Below are 22,786 nucleotides of genomic sequence, written 5' to 3'. Positions count from 1 at the left end.
AAAATTAAATCCTGAAATAGTTTTTGTTGCGTGCCTCAAGTACAATACCAGTGGCAATAGTCGCCGCAATAAGTTCAATACAAATTGGGCTGCGGAGAAGTGAATACGCAAAGAGTTTTTGTCGTACTGATTTAATTGAATATTGCATGGGGTTTATATACATGTTCTTGGGTCAAAGAGTATTTACTTAGGTCTACTTTGGGTTACATTTATCAGATACATGGTTTATCCTATCAAAACAATACCAGGTGGCTACAGACATGATAACTCCTTAAGATAGCGAAATTCCCGCGAGGTACGCGTGCAGATGGTGTCAGGACGTGACCGATCGTGGGATTCCTTTATGACCTGACGTCACACATGTGTGCACAGGCCTGCCTGCATCGACCTAAATTTGTTTAGGTAGGTGGACATTTAGCAGCGACGACTTCCAATCTTATCAATAACTGGCGGTGGCCACTGCGGACTATTTTCTTCTCAGACGAAAATTGTACAATATCTAAAAGTCTATTTAAACATGAAAATTACGTTCACATAATACATAAATAAAGGATTAATAAACAAAAATACACAAGAAATAACAAATCAAGCAGATTAATTTCACAAAAAATACTTATTAAACTAAAGACCTGAAACTTAAAGGTTCTTTTTAAATAAACTAATTTGGTCCTCTCTTGTAAAAGTTAGACCGCTTTGAAATGCAACTTTGTTTTGACGAAATGCTAACGTAACGCCGCTGCGCTGCAAAATTGAACACGTGTTCACACTTTGTGTTCTTTTTTTAGAAAGTCCCGTTAGATTTCCAGAAAATTCCGGTTTGCCATTAAGAAGCTTGGTTATTTTTTAGACAATTTGTATACTTATCGATAATTTTTGGTAATTTCGATTTTTTGATTTTTGGCCTATGGGCGCAACCACTGTGCAATGGTGGGGAAATTTAAGATCCTGTTGCCGGGGAAAGCGTCTTCAAGAGGCCATAGTTTCTAGCTCAAGCCAAGTTATAGCTATTGGGGAACCTACCTTTTATTCCTCAAAATTCTAGCTATTGGGGAACCTACCTTTTATTCCTCAAATACCTGGCTCACACCAACAGCTCTTGACTTCTTCATCGTTAATGGGGTCCCACTCAACAAACTTTCGATCGAAACCAAATACGAGCTATCCTCGGACCATCTGGCAATTGCTTCAACGCTAAGTTAAATACCGCAATGCAAGGCCAAAAGGAAATCTTTTCTACCGCCCGGCTCCTCTGTTGAAAAGTTAAAGGAATCCCTGGACAGAAGCATTAACCTCAACGCTGTCAGCAACCATCCAGATGATCTTGAAGATGCGGTAGCAGCCTTCATGAAAAATATTTACACTGCTGCGACAGCTGCTAGCCCGAACCAAAGGCACCTTCCGAACCAAAGTAGAAGCAATCTGCTCCCACAAAATGCTCTAGTTCTGATACAGCTTAAAAGAAGAGTCCGTCGAGAATACAAGGTTTATAAAAGACTGTCAAATCGGGTAAGCTAAGTCTTGACAATGTACAAGCAAGACCACATAGACCAGATGTTGGAGAATGCGAGCTTAGATGCATCGACCAAGTACTCCTTGTGGAAACTCACAAGCCGATTCAAGAGACAGGTCACCCAAAGGCTCCTCTCAGAAATCCCACTGGTGGTTGGTGTGGGTCAAGCCAGCAGAAGGCGGATATCTTTGCTGATAATCTAGAGAACAGATTTAAGCCGCAAGATCTTACTCCGATGGAAAATCGAATGCTTGTGGAAATGCAACTGGACAGACCTTTTCAAAGTGGCAGTTTGGATTTCGAAAAAGTCATGGCACACCTGAACAGCTTCACCGCGAGGTCAATTTCGCTCTGGAAGCCATGAAAAACAAAATGTACTCAGTGGCTGTGTACATGGACATTCAACAAGCCTTTGATAGGGTATGGCACAACGGTCTTCTAAGCAAGCTGAAGAACCTCCTCACGCCTCAGCTTTTTCTCCTCATTCAATGTCTCTTAGCTGAAAGAAAATTCAGTGTGGTTGTCGATGGAGAAAAGTCGTCAAAACGCCCAATCTCAGCCGGTGTACCCCAAGGCAGTGTACTAGGTCCGGCACCATACTCTCTATACACATCAGATATGCCAGATATGTACCGAAGTCAACGATGATAATATGCTGATCGCACCTTACGCCGACGACATTGCTGTTCTGGTCAGAAGTCCAAGCATAGAAATCGCAACCTTGGGCCTGCAAGAGTACGTGACACGTTTTGAAAAGTGGACTACTGAATGGAACATAGGCATCAACTGCAGCAAATGTGCTTGTGTCATATTCTCCACAAGGCCAAAAGACTGCCCAGGCATCTCCATGCTTGTCTCTGTACTTCGTCAAGAGGCCTACTATAAGTACCTTGGTGTGATTTTGGATAGAGGACTCACTTTTCAGAGACATACAACCATGATCAAGCAGTCTGTGCTTTCAAAGGCAGCAAGTATGTCCTGGCTATTGTCACCAAGAAATAAGCTCTCACTGTCCAATAAAGTCAAAATATATAAATCTATTCTCAGCCCAATCTGGAAATATGCATTAAAAGTCTATGGCATAGCGTCTAAGTCTAACTTAAACAAAATACGAGTAGCGCAAAGTAAGATTATTAGATTGATTTGTAATGCCCCCTGGTTCATGAGAACTAGAGATATAGAAAGAGATCTCAAAATCCCAAAGATAGGCGATGTAATACGTAAGCACGCAGAAAAATACTACAAACGTCTTGGCTCTCATCCTAACTCCCAGCGAGCAGGCTAATCTGAAGACCTACAAAAAGAAGACTGAAAAGATACCACCCTCATGACCTGCCTTTAAGATCCATGTAACCGTTTGAAGCTTAAAATTTAAAATATAAATAATGAAGAGTTAATGTATAAACATTTACACCTACACTTTGTTATTCCCCTGTAATTTACAACCTTAAGTATAAGAAATTAGAGTTCCAATGATTTGATTGGTTGATGAAAATATTTTCCTTAAATTGAATATAAAAAATTAGACTTGCAATATTTTCATTAATTGATTCCTTCGAATATTTGATGGCGAGAAAAGGTGGTGGAAGAAAGCTTAATTCTCAAAAATAAAGAGGGGTGAAAGTGAACAGTGCCCTAGCAACCAGGTTGTTGTCTACTACGGTTTCTAACAAACTTAGCATTTGTCTAACTTAACTTCTCAAGGGGTATGATTGCGGGGGAAGGGATGGTGGTGGAAGAGCATGATACCCCATATGAAGAGGGGATACAAGTGAGAAGTAACTGGGAAGGAACTTCAGTTCGATTTAAAAGTTTACTGGATCAGCAACAAACAATAATCAATAATCAATAATCAACCAATCAACCAAACAACAAAAAGAGCTATACAGTTAAACAACTAGAAACCAGCTAATAACAACTAATCAGTTAAACAACAGCTATACAACAACTAATCAATTAAACAACAAAACAATAATAGTTAAACAACAAACAAAAGTCGACTATACAACAACTAAACAGCTATTACAAAAAATGAATACAAACAAGAAAGGAAGCTACCTTCGGCCAGCCGAAGCTTATATACCCTTGCAGATAAAGTAATGCTCACTCGGTGCTGTTCCAGGGATTTCAGATTCAGCGTTTCTATTTTTGAATTTTGTTTTTAAAGAGTCTAGAATTAAAACGCCAACTTCCTACAAAACAATGAATTTTCTTATATATCTTTGAATATTCCTATGGGAGCCTTAAGATATAGTGGTCCGATTCGGCTCGCTCCGACATATGTACTACCTGCAATAGAAAGAAGACTTTCGGGAAAGTTTCATCGCGATATCTTTAAAACTGAGAGACTAGTTCGCATAGAAACGGACAGACAGACAGACGGACAGACGGACCGACGGACAGACGGACAGACGGACAGACGGACATGGCTAGATCGACTCGTCTAGTGATGCTGATCAAGAATATATATACTTTATGTGGTCGGAAACGTCTCCTTCACTGCGTTGCAAACATCTGACTGAAATTATAATACCCTCTACAAGGGTATAAAAACAAACAAGTATATAACTATACAACAAACAAAAATCAACTATATAACATCAAAAACCAACTATACAACAATCAAAAATCAACAAACAACATCAAAAATCAACTATACAACAATCAAAATCAACAAACAACAACAAAAATCAACTATATAACAACAAAAACAGTTTAACAACAAACAAGAAAACATCAAGAACAACATCAAGAAAACAACAAAACAAAAAAGCAACAACTAATCAGTTAAACAACAAGCATCATGAATACCAACAACAACGTATGTGATGAAATCACCAATTTCCTCAAAGAAAATGGGTATTTCATTTTTGAGGATCATCGGCAGTCCCTGAAGATGATTTTCTCCAAACTTCAAAGGATGGAGATAGTTGGTGAGAGAGAATAGAAATATGGTGTACATATGCTAACATGTCCCTGGGCCGATGATGATGTAAAAGAGGGCCCGGATACTTGTCAATGCCACCAGGCACCATACCTTAGAATTGAAGCTATTAATTTAATAAAGAAATACAAAAATCTTAACCTTAAATTTACAAATAAAAAATAAATAAAAAATAAAAATATATTTGAATTTAAAATTTACATATTCCTTTGTTATTGGGTGGGTGTTTGTTTCTCAGTGTTTACAGATATTTCTTTCAGTTCAAAAAGTTTGTTTTCAGCTATTTCTTTCAGGTCAAAAAGTTAAAATAATAAAAATATATTTGAATTTATTTACATATTCTTTTTGTTATTGGGGTGGGTGTTTGTTTCTCAGTAGCAAGCAAAGGGATCCCCTTTTCAAGGGTGTTTGTGTCGCTTGCTTTCAACAAATTGTTTTTCTGTCTGATCCCACCATCCTGTGATATTATTTAGTATGGTAATTAAGTGACCCCGTGCACGTGTGAAACAGCCACTGAGCAACTAAAAGGGGCGATTGCTATCAACAACCTGTTGCCACTGTGATTACACATATTTGGATCGTGAACATTTTTTTCCACTAAATAAAGTTCCCTCATATTTTCTGAATCTAAGCAAAGGACACCCGTCACACCCCAGTAATTTCTCCCCCATTAACTAGGATAACCCATGTTCGTGAACGCTTGCAGCTTTAATCATCTCTAATATATAGGCGCATAATGCCATCTCCATTCCTTTATATACTTTAATCTATGTACAAGAAAACATGTATACATACAAAAAAATCTCTCTTTGAGTTTCTGGCAACGCCGCTAATACGGCGTCGTATTGCGAAATTCAATTCAGTATCGAATAGGCTTCGCAACTGGCAAGAATAAAAATTAATACAGTACACACATAGGCAACTCAACTCGCCTTGTTTCTGACCATATTGTTGGTCCTTCGTTCACGGATTCTTGGACAGTTAGTGGAGTGCTTTGATTCTCAGGATAATTGTTTGCTATGGAACAATTAAAAGCATTTATGAAGAGCCGTTCCAGGCTCAAGGCTAACATCACACGTTGTCTCTCATGGGCAGAGCAAGCGGAATCTGCAACACAGGCAGAGATCACCACGCGCATACAACTTCTTGACGATGTTTGGAAGGAGTTCAACGAGTTCGGCGATGCCATTGCTGTCCACGAGGAAGTGGAAGGTTACGTCGATCCGGAGATCGATAATGCGATTTACGAAGAAAAGTACCTAAGGGCGATCGCAATTCTCAAGGACAGAAGTGATGCTCTACAACCGAGTACATCTACAGGCATTACGAATGGCAGCAACGGTCTGCATTCCAACAACGACGCAATTGTCAATTTGCTGCAACAAAACCAACAACTATTTGAGCGACTGGCTGCAAATCAGGCTAGCTCGAGCACGCCGGTTCAAGTTGGTGGTGACGTCACTTTGGCGAATTTAAGTTCGGTATTCGCGGCGAATTCTAATCAGAGCGAATTGCCAAAAATTCAAATCAAGCGGTTCTCTGGCAACTACACAGAGTGGCCCTCCTTTCAAGACATCTATGAAAACACAATTCATAACAAGCAGCAGCCCAACACACAGAAGTTCCATCACTTGAAAACACTTCTTGTTGATGAGACTGCCAACTTGGTACGGCACTTGGCCATTACGGAGACTGCTTACAACACAGCTTGGGAACGTCTTAAGGAGAGGTACAATCGTCTACGGCACATTGTAAACTCATTTTTGGAGCAGTTTATGAGCCTACCAACAACTACAAAGGTAGATGCATCAATTCTACGGAAGGTGTCAGACGGAGCAAACGAAATTATTCGCGGATTGGATTCACGGATTCACCAACTCTCGAGAAATTCTTCAAGTTTCTCGATTCTCGTTGCGAGGAACTGGAGCTGAGTAAAAGGGAGCTTGCTACTGGTGGCAAGACAATAACACATGCAGAAAAACCAAAAAGGGTCACACAATCGATGGTTGCGGTTGAAGGCAGTGGCTGCACCAAATGTAATTCTACAGAACACTCTCTGTACAGCTGTCAGCAGTTCTTGGATATGTCCGGGATGCAGAGGCGATCCTTCGTAAAGGAGTAATCACTGTGCTACAACTGCTTGCGACCTGGTCATGGGGTCAGCAAGTGCAAGTCGACATACAAATGTAGGCAATGCAAGGGAAATCATCTTCTTCATGTCCAAGCGAATCCACAGGCTATTGGGAATCTTGCCCAGATAGCAGGGGAGGACGAGCGAAACACAAGCGCGTCCAACAACACATCGGTGACTCTCAGTCATTTCGCCCAAGGAGAGGGCACTCAATCGGCTGTATGTGCACAGGGCAATGCAAAATCTGCAAAGGAATCGGAAGTTAAGCGAAGCATATTACCAACTGCCATGGCTTATGTTCAAAACGCAAAGGGTGACCACGTAACATGCCGTCTCTTATTGGACACGGGCTCCGAGCTTTCCTACGTATCCGAGCGTTGCATCCAAGCTCTCGGATTGACACGGTCGGCATCACGCATCTTGGTTACCGGAATCTCTTCGGTGAAAGCAGACACGACAAGGGGATGCAGCACCTTGCACATCAAGTCTCGTATCTCCGAGGATCTGTTGGTTGTCTACGCCCACGTGCTAGGCAGGATCACTTCTTCGCTGGAAAGGCAAAACATCGATGCATCGGCGCTCAAGGTTTTCAAGGATCTGCAGTTGGCGGATACTGAATTCAACACAAACTCACCTGTTGACATTCTATTGGGCAGCGAACACGTATGGTCAGTGTTTACAGGACGAAAGATGTACGACAACAAGGGTAATCTCATCGCCATTTCTTCGGTGTTCGGATGGGTAATAACTTCACTCATCACATCGAGTCCAAGCAACGCTATTGCACTGACTACAACAGTGGACATAGGCGCCACGCTTCAGAAGTTTTGGGAACTAGAAAACGTTCAAAGCAGCGCAAAATTGGAACCGGAGGATGATCAAGTCGAGAAGCACTTTCTCGCCACTCACAGTCGCGATGAAAACGGGAAGTATATCGTGGAACTTCCATTCAACACTGAAAACCCCGAATTCGGACAAACTCAAAAAGGAGCGCTAAAACGCTTTAAATCGGTTGAGCGGCGGCTGCAACAGAACGAACAGCTGCGTACACAGTACGTACACTTTATGAGGGAGTACACAAATCTGGGGCACATGCGAGAGGTGCCACCTGAGGAAAACGCTACTGGAAATCAGTTCTATCTACCCCACCACCCAGTGCTGGGTCGGAAGCTACGAGTAGTTTTCGATAAATCATTTCGCGACGCCAATGGTAAGGCTTTAAATGACACCCTGTTTACAGGGCCCAGTATCCAGCGCGATCTATTCGCTGTGTGCCTTCGTTTTCGAATGTACAAATTTGCATTCTCAGCGGACATCGTAAAAATGTTCCGCCAGATATGGGTCCACGAAAAGCACAGAAACTTCCAGAAAATCGTTTGGAGAGAAGATCCATCAAGCATTTCCAATTGTGCACGGTAACCTACTGAACTTCGTGCGCGCTATTCCTGGCGGTGCGGGTGCTGGAACAACTTGCTATCGATCATAAAGAGGAATACCCAAATGCGTCGAAAATCCTGCTGGAGGATTTTTATGTCGATGACGTTCTTACTGGGTCAAACAGTGAGGATGAGCTACTTCGAAACCGAAACGAGCTAGTTCAGATGATGTCTCGCGCCAACCTTGAACTCGGAAAATGGGTATCGAATACACCATGCATATAGACGAACGATGGCGACACACAATCTGCACAAACGTCACCAGTAAAGGTTCTCGGACTGTACTGGCATCCTGGAAAAGACATTCTAACGTACAATGTCGGTCTAGCTGCAAATCCTGATTGCACAAAGAGACAAGTCTTGTCCGACGTCTCGAGGATATTTGATCCTCTCGGACTCTTGGCACCCATTGTCATTCAATTCAAAATCCTTTTCCAAAAGCTCTGGCTCTTGAATTTGGACTGGGATGACCCACTCCCAACTAAACTGGCGGACAACTGGCTGAAGTGGAGAGCAGATCTGGACACTCTTCAAAAATTCCGACTACCACGATTTGTTCCCAACGACCCGGACAACATCGAACTCCACGGATTCTCGGATGCTTCAACCAAGGCGTATGCTGCTGTGGTGTACATCAGAGTTACAAACGACGATGGATCCATCTCGGTGTCCATTGTGGCTGCGAAAACAAGGGTGGCTCCACTGAAACAACAATCCTTGCCACGTCTGGAACTTTGCGCAGCACTTCTCCTCAGCCAACTGATTCGCTCGATCACGTCTGGATTACGCCACAAGAACATAACTGTTTTTGGCTGCTCCGACTCTTCAATAGTGCTCTCCTGGCTATCGTATGCGCCAGCCCAACTCAAGACATTTGTTGGAAACAGAACCTCGGAAATCCTTGACACCATTCCAAGGAGTGCTTGGCGTCACGTCGATTCCAAAACAAACCCAGCTGACTGTGCGTCCAGGGGACTGATGGCTGCTGATCTCATCGACTTCCATTTGTGGTGGAATGGGCCTCAATGGCTACGGGACAAGGATCAGTACCTGGTAAAATTAAACGATTCACGGTTCGGTTTATCTCTTACAGACAAACGCATTCAAGGAGAAGTCAAATCCAGCTGTTTGGCTACATTAACAGAAGCAACCCAGATTCATATACTTGATGAACTAATCGACAGAGTGTCTTCTTGGATCAAACTCGTACACATTGTCGGCTACGTGATGCGGTTTATTCAACGTACTCGAAATTCATCTCGCGAAAAGGCATCCAGAGCGCTCTCATTTGACGAGATCAAGGCGGCACATCACATCTCAAAGCTAATACTGGAACACGAGCACCGAGTGAACCTCCACCCTGGAGTTTCCTCACTTTTTGTTATTGTTCGGCAAAAATTCTGGATATTTGGAGCACGGAATCTAATTCGGAAGATAACACACGACTGTTTAGCTTGCTTTCGTCAACGCTCCCATACATCCCAGCAACAAATGGCTAATTTACCCAGCGTACGCATTACTCAAGCGCTTCCATTTATACATACTGGTTGCGACTATGCAGGTCCAATCCTTCTGAAGGATGCAAAGGTTCGGAAGCCACGTATCAGCAAGGGTTACATATGCCTATTTGTGTGCATGGTCACCTCGGCCATCCACCTGGAACTTGCAACAGACCTGACCACAGAAACTTTCTTGGCTGCCTTGCGGCGCTTCATATCCTTACGTGGCAAGTGCAGTAAGATCTACAGTGACAATGGCACAAACTTTATTGGAGCTAAGCGATCCCTCGACGAGATGCAAGAATTGCTTTCTTCACAAACACACAAGGACACCGTTTCTAGCACACTAGCGGATGATGGTATCCAATGGGTACTTATTCCCCCGAGAGCCCCTCACTGGGGAGGGAAATGGGAGTCGGCAGTTCGTTGTGTCAAGCTACATCTGCGCAGAATCACCGGAAACTCAACGCTCACCTTTGAACAGATGCGCACACTTCTTGCTCAAAAAGGCGCAGTGATAAATTCACGCCCCTTGTGCCACACACCGGATACGGAAACCAACTACCTATCACCCGCTCACTTCTTGATCGGGCGACCTTTGACCACAGTGCCAGATCCCGATTTGAGCCACATCCCAGTGGGCCGATTAGGATATTGGCAAAGCATCCAGTCTATGCTTCAAGGATTCTGGAAAAAATGGCATCAGGAGTATCTGACTACTCTGCAGCAACGTCCAAAATGGACTACCTCAACACCCAACATCTCCACCGGTAATGTTGTGCTCGTAAAAGAGTCCAATTCACCACCGGCATCCTGGCACATCGCACGGGTTATGGAAATCTATCCAGGAAAGGACGACCTCGTTCGAGCAGTCAAACTGAAGACCCAGGCAGGAGAGATGACCAGACCGATCACGAAAGTTGCTGTATTGCCCCATTCAGAAACGGTGTTTCAGGGCGGGCCGGGATGTTCGTGAACGCTTGCAGCTTTAATCATCTCTAATATATAGGCGCATAATGCCATCTCCATTCCTTTATATACTTTAATCTATGTACAAGAAAACATGTATACGTACAAAAAAATCTCTCTTTGAGTTTCTGGCAACGCCGCTAATACGGCGTCGTATTGCGAAATTCAATTCAGTATCGAATAGGCTTCGCAACTGGCAAGAATAAAAATTAATACAGTCCACACATAGGCAACTCAACTCGCCTTGTTTCTGACCAACCCAAATATATCGCTATGATCACTTGACACACCTCAGTAATTTCTCCCCGTTTAACTAGGATAGCCGAGATAAGCAAAGGACACCTGACACACCTCAGTAATTTCTCCCCGTTTAACTAGAATAACCCAGATAAGCAAAGGACACCCCAGTAACTTCTCCACCGCTTAATTAGGAAAATCTAAATACAACGCTATGATCCCGTGACACCGTGTGAGCACCACACTTTCTTAATCTAAGCAAAGAATATATCGGGATGATCACCCGTCACACCCCAGTAACTTCTCCCCCGATTAACTAGGATAACCCAGATAAGCAAAGGACATCCGTCACACCCCAGTAACTTCTCACCCGCTTAACTAGCTCATCACTGCCAAAAACTAGCGCTTTCTTAGCACCTGTTCATCACCATTTTTCAGCGCTTAATTCATCACCAAATTCGGCGTCTTTTTGGCGCTATTTTAGCGCCGAAATATCACCCAAAATCATCAGGAAAGAGAGAGAAAAATAAAAAATATGTCAAATTTCAAATCAAAAGGTTTATTTGTTTTCAGTTAATTTTACTACATCATTTTTGGTAAATTATTTTTATACTTTTATATTAAACTAATAGATTTTTACCAACTACGGTGACTTGTAGGGTCTTCGGTACGTTTGTCATGGCTTCCGGAGTCTTGGTGAGCTCCGTTTTCGCGCATGGATATTTTTCACATATCTCCGCATCCTCTCCGGAGACTCTGCAGGCTTCACCTGACCAATGGGATCTGAATTTGGAAAATATATATTTTTATAATATTAGAATATTAGACAAGAACGATAAAAACTTACTTAGAAGTGCAAGAATAACATCCTTCTGGGCTGTAGGACAAAATTATCTTATCTGAAATTATATTGTTTATGCACCTTGTACCATCAGCTTGACCTAAAAATAAAACATACATATTCTAAAAATGAGAAGCTATAATAATTTTGACAAGACAAAGTTATAATACCCTTTAAAATTACTTACCTAAAAATGCATTATTGATTAATAGCACTTTTGTTTGAACTCGAAAACAACTTATCACAGTTAGAACGCAATTGAAAAACGCGGAACAACGGCGCCTGCTTTTCAGAAATAGAAAAAGAATACTGAGCGAGAAAAACAACATCTGCAATTTCAATCTCTCTTGTTGTTCTTTTCCCTTTGCCACGATCGCGCTTGCTTAATTTGAGAGAGAGGAATTTTGAAGAGCGTCGCCTCTGGCGCCGTTTAGGTCGGCTCCGTCGGTGACGGCGATTGAGAGAGAGGGGGTTGGTGAGAGAGTCGCTTCTGCCGAGGCTCTGCCGGCGTCGCAGTCGACGCAGTGCTATTTAGCGCTTGGTCTGAATTCGGGAACTGCAGGGTGGATACAAATTAACCCTCTAAGACGTAAGCATGCCTCAAGGCACGTATTATTTTCGCGCGAAAAAACATAAAATAAATGATAAGTCTCGTTAGAAGCTTCGGAGAGCTTTCAAGCCTGAGATTCATAATTTTGTCTGCCTTTTATCAACCGCAAAAAAATATTTAAACAATTGAAAAGATGTTAGTTTATTTGTTCAGGCCAAAAACGTAATACGTGCCTTCAGGCACGCAAGTCTTAGAGGGTTAACGATCACTCGTCACGCACCCATTAACTTTAATTACCTCCCACACCTGTCACATTGTCCTGATTTATTACCCTAATTAGCATAATTAATTACCTCCTCCCTTCCACTTTTGTATCCAGCAATACGATTCAGAACCCGTATAAAAATACTACTTAAGTACAAAAAACACTTATAAATTAAAGCGCTAGTTACAAGAAAGAACTTTGATTTTTCGATAGAAATTTTCATGTTTGCGTTCAGCAAAATTTTAATTATGACAATTAAATCTTTGTAATGTTGTTCAATTGTTTTTGAAAATATTATAATGTCATCCATATAAACATGGCATGTTTTACCGACTTCTTCTCTTAATATATAATTCATTGCTCTTTGAAAGATTTTGGGAGCGTTAGTCAACCCAAATGGCATTCTCAAGAATTCGTACTTTCCATTGTTTATTGAGAACGATGTTTTTTGTACGTCTGTTTCGCTCATGAGAATCTGATGAAATCCATATTCTAAATCGATTGTGGAAAAGTATTTAGCTTTCCCAAGATTTGACAAAATTACCAAAGGATCCTGCATTGGGTATCTATTGTATTATCATTTAGTTTTTTATAATCTATTACAAGTCTGAGTTTTGGAGTTCCATCTTCGTTAAAACCTTCTTTGGGTACTACTAGTACCGGGGAGGTATAAGGGCTCCTGCTTGGCCTTATAATTTCCTCTTTTAACATTCGATCTATTTCTGAGTTCACAAAATCTGAAGTCGATAGAGCATACGGATATTGTTTGCTATATATGGCCCTATCGTTTTCGGTGTTTATTTCACGGCGAATATCTGTCATAAATGGAATTTGCATATTTATTTTCGAATGCTTTTTATTGATAATGCTTAGTATTTCATCCTCCAAATCCTTCAATTGATTTGCAGATGATTTTTTCATATTGTTAATTTTTTGGTTGTCGGCGTGTTCAGGATTTTTAATTCCCACACTTTTATTGTTGTCGGATAATTCAACGACGGCTTGTTCGGGATTTTTAGTTCCCAAACTTATATTTTTGTCGGATAATTCAACGACGGCGTGTTCAGGATTTTTAATTCCCAAACTAAATTCGCTTTGATTTGCCATTTCAGATTCGGATCTGACTCGGGTCTTTTCATCAAAGTATTTTTATACCCTTGTAGAGGGTAGTATAATTTCAGTCAGATGTTTGCAACGCAGTGAAGGAGACGTTTCCGACCACATAAAGTATATATATTTTTGATCAGCACCAATAGCCGAGTCTATCTAGCCATGTCCGTCTGTCCGTCTGTCCGTCTGTCCGTCTGTCCGTTTCTATGCGAACTAGTCTCTCAGTTTTAAAGCTATCGCGATGAAACTTTCCCGAAGGTCTTCTTTCTATTGCAGGTAGTACATATGTCGGAGCCAGCCGGATCGGACCACTATATCTTAAGGCTCCCAAACAAATATAAGAAAATTCATTGTAACTTTGTAGGAAGTAGGCGTTTTGATTCTTGACTACTTAAAAACAAAATTGAAATAAATCGAAACGCTGAATCTGGAATCCCTGGAACTGCACCGAGTGAGTATTCTTTTATCTACAAGGGTATATAAGCTTCGGCTGGCCGAAGGTAGCTTCCTTTCTTGTTTAAAATAAATTCCTTTAACGGAAGAATGTTGTTTTCTTCGGACAAAGAATGTTGATTTAAATTTTTTCCGGTGTCGTATTTTAATTTTTCTTCCATTCCATTATATTTTATCGTTCCTTTAGCTGTATCAATTACAGCTCCGATTTTTTTTAATAGATTATACCCTACTAGCAAATCTGAGTCTAAGCCTTCTATTTCGTAAAACGTAAATCGCGTATCAAATATAGTTATCATATGATAATATTTTATTATTGAATACCCATTAACTGTGGATACTCTTATATATATGGGGAGCTCATTTTTATTTTTATAAATTCCTGTTTTTATATAACAAGATTAATATTTTTAATTTTTTATTTATTTTTTTATAATATTTAATTAAGTTGGGTAATCCTACTCCTGGTTTTGGCCTAAAAAATGGTCTTCCTCAATATTGTTAAGTCTCATGGTTTGTTTGCCGGCTGGTTAACAGTTCCAGTCGGTACTCTTTTATTTTGGACCTGATCTTGCTGTGTGTCACTTTTTTTATTTTGGTTCCATTTATTTTGATTATAATTATTATTTTGGTAATTAATATAACCTTGATTATAACAGTTATTGTTCCTATTTTGAGCCTGAATTGACTCATCTACATCGATTGGCTCTGTCTTATTTTGTTGTGGTATATACGAGTTCCACTGATTTTGCTGGTTGTTATTATTTCTGCCCTGATTCCAATTATTATTTCTGTTCTGGTTATAATTATTATAACTGTTTTTGTTTTAATTGTTATTATTGTAATTATTACTTTCTTGGATAAATCTTAAATTATTATTATTCCTTTGGTTATTATGATTAATGTTTAGCTGTCTGGGCTTATTATTCAAATATATTTGACCGTCTCCACTTGAATTTGCGTGGTTGAGAAGGTATTAGCAAAATGGGCCCTCATATTATTACTTTCCAATTCCTGAACTATAACCATTGCATTTAGTGGGATTCATTGAAAATATTGTGTCAGAAATATGACCGTTAAGGCCGGTTATAAAAAGTCTGAGAGCGGTCTTTCTATGTTTCTCGTTCATTTCAAATGTTATTGGTTTATTTCTACCGTAAGTCATGATAGTTTTATTTATTAATAGAGTTAACTTTCTATTAACAGTTCCGTAGTAATCTATTATGGATAATTTACCCTGGCTTAATACACTCAATTCTTGTTCAATAATATGGATTGGACGTTTGTCACTAAAGACAAAGTCAAGCCTGGCCCTTATGGCATCGAAATTTAAAACTGTACCGTTATGAGTTAATGCAAAATTGCCATTCCTGTTATTTTATTTCTTAAGATTGACAAAGCTGAATAAAACCTATCGCTTCCTCTGGCATATTGCCCCATTGCTATTGCATTTAATATTTGGATCAATAACTTCTATCTGATAATCTTCAACCTTCTTTATTTTATTAGATAACTGCTGTTTTAAACTTCCAATCTCGTCTTTTAATGGATTCAATTCATAATTTACAATTTGTTTAATTAATTCTCCTACATTTAACATTGTGTTGTTTGTTACTGCCTGATTCTTTGTAACTTCTTGAGGAGGAATCGCCGTGTGTGGTCTTTTATTGCTCGGACCAGCCTGCTCTTGAGGAGGATTCATTTTGAGAATTTTATAGAATTTGGAAAAGAAAATTATTATCGCTCACGAATCGTCCTTATTATATTCTTCCTCTTGTATGATGATCCTGATGGGGTCTTCTTTTCATTTGATGATCCTGGTTGGGTTCTTCTCTTAATCTGTGCCTTCCTTTATAAATGTTTTTTTCAGTTTTCGGTCTTCTTGTGGCGAGGGATTGCCCTTCAGCCAATAAATTTTTCCTTTTTGGTTGATGATGATTTGTTTTATTGATTTAAAAATGTTTAATTTATGATGTTCTTTAGATTGTTGTTTTTTTTTTTTGATTGTCCGGAGCAGTGACTTATGTTTCGATCACTATTTTTAATTGGGAGTAATTAAAGGGGATTTTTTCATTTATTAATTTCCACCTTTTTATTTTTTAGTTCAACACTAACTTTTTTATTTCGTTGGTTATAATTTTAATTAAGAGGATTATTGCATTTATTAGTTTCCTCCTTTAAATAACACAAACTTTTTTATTTCGCTGGTTGTATCTGGGTTTGTTGGCAGCACAAATTCTTTTTTCACTTGAAAGTTTTATTTCGTTTTAAAGCCTTGCTTTAGAATTTTTAAACGCGCGGCCCTACGTTGGGCGCCAATTAACTTTCTCCTTAGTGAGTTTTTTAAAAAATTTATTATATTTTTAACTTTACTTATTCACTATTACAATTTTATTCATAGGTCGAACATATTTCACTGCTCACTGCTTTATACTTTTTAAACTTCTCGATTCGATTCTTAAAAACGGACTGCCTGGACTCAAGTTCAATAATCAATAATGATTAAGAGATTTATCTCAGAAAAACTGATTAAGAGAGTGACTCAAGAGAGTCGGAAAAATAGGATAATGAAATTTGGCAATTAAATTTGAAACTGAATTTCTGTCGGAAATTGGTGTTTACCTTAGCGGATTTCGGGGACCGCTTTTGGGCTCCGATGTTTATAATATCGGCTTGGGTGTTTACAGAATCCCTTTGATGCGGGATGTGTGAAATTAGTCTGTTTGGGAATAACTTGAGGGCGTAGTTGAAAGAAATAGCTGACTACGGGTTTATCTCGGAGTCAGTCTGAGTTATTTTGAAATTTGTTCTGAGCTCAAAGTTGTTTATGAATTGGGTAAGTGCCCCTAAGTAATATGTCATATAACTTGTACACTATTTTTTGATTTTTTCGCTCTCAACTTTGTGCGAGCGGAGAGAGCGAGATTTACGGCTGCATATTGCAAAACCAATTTATGGCCGTTACTCATCTTAGAGATTATATTGGTCTTTGTGCTGACTGTGTCCTTGCGCCTGTAACAGTTCAACTATACTATAGCGTTCTCTGTCTTCAGACCTCATTAACCTAAATAGAAGAATTATATCTATAATTATTAGTTATACTGTGTTACAGAATTAATATTTTTAAATTTACCTCGATGGATGCGATAAATTCGAATTCGCTACGAATTCCCAAGTTAAACTGCGTTTTCCTAAAAGTTCCCCGACGGCAAGGATTCTTAGTAAAAGGACCTCAAAGTTCCAAAATTCTGAAATTGGATTCACCTGGTCATGTGAGGCATGCCGAGGAATTGAAATGGAAATGTGCACCTTTATGAGGAGGGTTCGGAAACAGTTCGTTGCCCTTAATGATGAAATCCTTTCTGTTGCGTCGCGGTTTGTTGGGTTAAAACTGCTAAGCGAATCACTTACAGGAACCAAAGTGGCATTAACTCCACCATTGCTTCCGTTGTAACTGACACGCATCTACCTCAACCCACAGCAAATCTCGGTGTCACAGACGTAATTTTTGACGGTTTCTAAATCCCCCGTATTTTGCCGGACGTTTTGATTAAATTACCCAACTTAAAAATGTTTCCCAAAAATATAACTTTATTTAAGATAACTCTAATGAATTTTATGAACTACCTGCATACTACGATTTTTATACCTACTTCGTTTTATATTTAAAAATATGCTTTTTATAAAACCTCTCGAAAAAATTAGCTACAAAAAATCCGTCGGCAAACCGTCTACCTGACAGTGTTACCAATTAGCTAGCACTTTAAAATACCAAATTTGTCCAAATTTCGGAGTTAGTTATCGAAATGTTTTGTTAACGAATTATTTATTCAAAGGTACTTAGTACTGTAGTTAAAAATGAAACTTATTTCTGGTAAAAATTTTATGGTAAAAGAAGTTGTAGTTATTGAGAAATTAATAAAAACAGGCCGCCTTTGCAAAAAGTTGGCATCACTGTCGTGAAAAAATGTCCTATTTTTGGTAAAACGCTGGCTGTGAAGAAGAAAAAAAAGTACAAAATTTTTGTTTATTATTAATTTAAACCAATAAGCATTGCTAATTTTCAGGAATAAACATTGGTTACCAGCGCAAGACACCATATTCTTCCGATTCATTCGCGATAATATCGACATTGCCAAAGGATTTACTCAGGGTGGCCGCATTCTTGTGAAGGGACCTGGCCAATGAGTTAAATCTCCATGGTAGTCCATGTAATACCGTTTGTAAGGATCTCCTCTGCGTCCTATCCTCTCGCAGTTTATGCCTTCGCAAGTACTCTAGAGCAGACGGCACTTTGGTTCGGTTTTAAAAATCTTGCCAACTTAGAAATGAAAATAAACCAACGCAGCCGAGGCAAACCGCTGTTCAGGGCTGCAATATGTAGCCTGGCGGGTAATTCAAATTTTTAATATTTTTCTTTTATTATGAACAATATGCGCTTTAAACATATGGGCACTTCCAAAATGTCGCTCGGGACATTTGCACACCTTTAAAGTTGAAAAAAATTGTAAAACAATAGATTTTAATTTTAATTATGGACTTTTCTTTTCACTCTTTCCAAGCTCTATTTTTTGTAAAAATCTTGATTTTGTACCACTTTTAGTTTTTAAGATATCAGTAAAAAACTGCCGTATTCGCTCGGGACAAAAATAGAAGTGGATTTCGGGGAAGTTCATACAACACCAGAAATTAGCGAATTCTGATGGAATATTTGAATGCGATTTTTTTAGAATATTGTTCAAACATGTCGCTGTGAAATGCTTTTGGTTTTACTCAAAAATTCTTTGCCGTTTTTTTTTATGCAGTTTCAACCACATTCGCTCGGGACATGTCGCTCGGGACATTTTTTCCGACTGTTTTGTAAAGCGGATTTCTTTACCTCTATCTCTCAATTGCTGGATGTTTTGCTTTTAACTTAATAGTTTAGCATGTGAATGAAGCATTCAGTACAGAAAAATGCCAGATATTAGCAATCCTATAGGATAAATTAACAACAGAAGACAGGTCCAAAAAATAACAACAAAATAGCCAAAAACTGATTTTTGCGTATATTGGTGGGGTTTGTCATAAAAATAATCAAACTATACTCCAAATTTGTAGTTAAGCTCAGTATCCAACTAATTAGAAACTAATATCGGGGCAAAATCATGTGGAAATATGTTTTATTCAAGGTTCAAGGTTTTTGGCTTGGTGGACTTTTTTTTGGAAGTGCCCATATGATCTTTTTGTAATTTTTCAAGAAAAACAAAAATTAAGTTTAAAACTTATTGGGAAATAGTCAAAATAAGTCAAATAAAATTCGATAATTATTGAATATTCGATATTTAGTGTATGCGTCCAGCCCTGGTCGTTTTTCGGTAAATTTTCCGAAAAAAAGGAAACCAACGGTTTTGGTCGGTTGGTTTCTAAACCAACCGTCCCCAAAACCGTCGACGGTTTCTGTGACACCCCTGATTGTGACCAAATTGAATTTTAACCATGCGCGCAAAATTTCTTCATTTAAAATACTTCTTCCACCGTCTCTGTTATCCCGAGCTCTTGAACCTTCATTATGGCCTGAACACACTATAGTATATGAATTTTAGCAAATAGATTCTAGCCCAAGTTCCAAAATTACCGTACAAAAATCTAAATAACATATTCGCCATCCACTACCAAAACGAACGCAGTCTTTTGGGTAAACTTAGTTAAATTCATACTAACAGTGCTGCCTCTGACTTTGATGCAATCGCTTTAACCGAAACCTGGCTTAATTCTTGCGTCTGCGATCATGAAATTGTTCTTCATTAGATCACCACCTATAGATGGAATCTTCCATCTTTTGTGGGTGGGGTCTTTATTGCAGTTAAGAACGATATTTCCTCTGAGTTGATTCTTTACTAACAATGATGGAACTGAATTTATTGCAGTGAAAGTCCGCATCGGTGCTGCTTTTATTATCAGCTGTAGGCTGCGCTGACAGCTTCATTGTGATGGGTGTTTTTAAACTTCCACTCGTTTCATAGACTCCTTGCGATGATTCAAACTTTTTGTTAGCAAACTCTACTCATGATTTTATTGAAGAGATAACCGATCGTTCGCTTGTTAAAATCAACTCCGTAAACACAGCTGATTCTCTCTCTGTTGTATACGGACGTGTTTTACATTCGCTCCCACATTTATTCGCTTAGTGTCGAAATTTTTGATTTTTTATATTCCCTAACGACGCAAGTGCATTGTGCATTGTTGTTGTTTTTTATTTACATTGTCGTTTTGGCCCTCTCTCGCACCGTTTGTTCTGCTCATCTCCCAACTTCAGTCACCGGCTCTCATTTTCGACTTAACGGTTCTATGCTGATTTAGTCTTATCGCGCTCTTTCTTTCCTCTTATCGCGCTCTTTCTTTCCTCGACGCCCTCATAGCCACACAGCTGTTTGTTGGCACTCATCTAAAGCTTTCTGTTTACATTTCTCTACATTCTACATTCTAGATTTTATATCTTACTTTAACTTGTAACAATGTCTGCTTGCTGTGTTGTTGGTTGCCAATTTACTGGCAAAATCACTTCTCGTCAGCCGATTGTTAATTGCTGGTTATGTGAGAACATTGCGCACGCTAAGTGTGTTGACTTTGGGCATAGTGCGGCCCAAATTGCGGATCGTACTAGGTCTAATGCCAACCTGGACTGGACGTGCCCTACATGCCTACATATCAAAATTGATATTAGATCATTTATGAGGCAAATGGAGCTTGAGTTCCAGGCCTTACGTGTTGGATTTACGGACTTATTCAGGGGTGTCACAGAAACCGTCGACGGTTTTGGGGACGGTTGGTTTATAAACCAACCGACCAAAACCGTTGGTGTCACAGGAATTCGAGAGATTTCCTTTTTTCGGAAAATTTACCGAAAAACGACCAGGGCTGGACGCATACACTAAATATCGAATATTCAATAATTATCGATTGTTACTTGACTTATTTGGACTATTTTCCAATAAGTTTTAAACTTAATTTATGTTTTTCTTGCAAAATTACAAAAAGAATATGTTTAAAGCGCATATTGTTCATAATAAAAGAAAAAAATTAAAAATTTGAATTACCCGCCAGACTACATATTGCAGCCCTGAACAACGGTTTGCCGCGGCTGCGTTGGTTTATTTTCATTTCTAAGTTGGCAAGATTTTTAAAAGCGAACTAAAATGCCGTCTGCTCTAGAGTACTTGCGAAGGCATAAACTGCGAGAGCCTAGGACGCAGAGGAGATCCTTACAAACGGTTTTACATGGACTACCATGGAGATTTAACTCATTGGCCAGGTCCCTTCACAAGAATGCGGCCGCCCTGAGTAAATTCTTTGGCAATGTCGATATTATCGCGAATGAATCGGAATAATATGGTGTCTTGCGCTGGTAACCAATGTTTACCCCTGAAAATTAGCAAAGCTTATTAGTTTAAATTAATAATAAACAAAAATTTTGTACTTTTTTACATGTATGTCTTCTTCTTCTTCACAGCCACCGTTTTACCTGGCAAAAATAGGACATTTTTTCACGACAGAGATGCCAACTTTTTGCAAAGGCGGCCTGTTTTTATTAATTTCTGAATTCTTTTACCATACAATTTTTACCAGAAATAAGTTTCACTTTTAACTACAATACTAAGTACCTTTGAATAAATAATTCTTTAACAAAACATTTCGAAAACTAACTCCGAAATTTGGACAAATTTGGTATTTTAAAGTGCTAGCTAATTGGTAACACTGCCAGGTAGACGGTTTGCCGACGGATTTTTTTTAGCTAATTTTTTCGAGAGGTTTTATAAAAAGCATATTTTTAAATATAAACCGAAGTAGGTATAAAAAATAAATAAATAAAATTCATTAGAGTTGTCTTAAATAAAGTTATATTTTTGGGAAACATTTGTAAGCTGGGTAATTTTATCAAAACGTCCGGCAAAATACTGGGGATTTAGAAATTGTCAAAAATGACGTCTGTGACACCGAGATTTGCTATTCGGGAGAAATTCGGTTGGAATGGTTTTCTGTGACACCCCCGATTAAGTCGGTTTAATGTTCTCGACTCAAACTTCAAAGGTCGTATCCTTCTTAATCAATTATCTTTAAATATAAATCGTAATCCTACACTGCCTAATATTTCTCTACATGTGCGATGAGGACGATCCCAATGGGAGCGAATCATCAACGACCGATGTCAGGATGCAATCTCGGCCAGATTCGCTATACGTAGTTTCGCCTGAGTCTTCAGAGCCTACTAACCGGTCGCCGGCTGTTGCCACTTCGGGGGCTCTGCCGCACCTAGTACTGCCCTTAGATAATACCCTTGTACCTCCTCCTGTTCCACTTTCTAGCATGATCCCTAGGAAGAACAGTAATAGCCCAGCTCCCTCTCCTCCAGTACCACTCACTCTCATGGTACCTAGGAAGTCTATTTTTGTGTCAAGATTAAATGCAGCACTCACAGTCAACGACGATGCATCATATTGTCTCGAAACTCTCCCTTCCCAATCAAAAAGGTATTGACATCACTAAATTTAATTTTAAACAAATAAGAGATTATTCTTCATTTAAAATACTTGTTCCGGATGAACTCTTCTCCAAACATCTTGACCCTAATTTTTGGCCTGCTAATATAATTGTTCACGAATATATTAAAAACAAGAGAGAACGTTATAGTCGGGTGCCCCGACTATCAGTAACTACCCGTTACTCAGGTAAAGGGAGTGCGAGGGAGATGGAGATAGAGATAGAAAACGTTGATCACGCATAACTTTTTAACGAATGGTCCGATTTGAAAAATTTCTTCTACATTTCGATAGGTATTGATAAACACAATAAAACTGCATT

General features: G+C 39.2%; 1 protein-coding gene and 1 long non-coding RNA gene across 4 annotated transcripts; one reads left to right on the top strand and one right to left on the bottom strand.

Moving 5' to 3' along the window:
• Window positions 1-1,524: 1,524 nt before the first annotated feature.
• On the top strand, window positions 1,525-10,496 carry LOC138912958 (uncharacterized). The gene is made up of 6 exons (XM_070215001.1): window positions 1,525-1,668; window positions 2,127-2,481; window positions 5,550-6,253; window positions 6,352-6,564; window positions 6,691-7,854; window positions 8,247-10,496. Exons 1-6 carry the CDS (start codon window positions 1,525-1,527, stop codon window positions 10,494-10,496), a joined length of 4,830 nt encoding a protein of 1,609 aa, XP_070071102.1.
• A 4,992-nt stretch (window positions 10,497-15,488) lies between these two features.
• LOC138913081 (uncharacterized) lies at window positions 15,489-17,543 on the bottom strand. 3 transcript variants are annotated; one of them, XR_011418657.1, is made up of 4 exons: window positions 17,255-17,543; window positions 17,079-17,193; window positions 15,694-17,009; window positions 15,489-15,631 (listed from the first exon to the last, which is right to left on the bottom strand). It is a non-coding gene; the product is annotated as an uncharacterized lncRNA (long non-coding RNA). The 3 variants fall into 3 exon arrangements; XR_011418656.1 differs by having other exon boundaries at window positions 15,489-15,626; XR_011418658.1 differs by having other exon boundaries at window positions 15,489-15,626; window positions 17,079-17,288; window positions 17,357-17,543.
• Between the last annotated feature and the right edge of the window lie 5,243 nt (window positions 17,544-22,786).

The sequence above is a fragment of the Drosophila takahashii genome, chromosome 3L (assembly GCF_030179915.1).
Source record: "Drosophila takahashii strain IR98-3 E-12201 chromosome 3L, DtakHiC1v2, whole genome shotgun sequence".
NCBI classification, from domain to species: Eukaryota; Metazoa; Arthropoda; class Insecta; order Diptera; family Drosophilidae; genus Drosophila; species Drosophila takahashii.
Note: the sequence above shows the minus strand (reverse complement) of the source record. Positions and strands in the feature narration are given on the sequence as shown.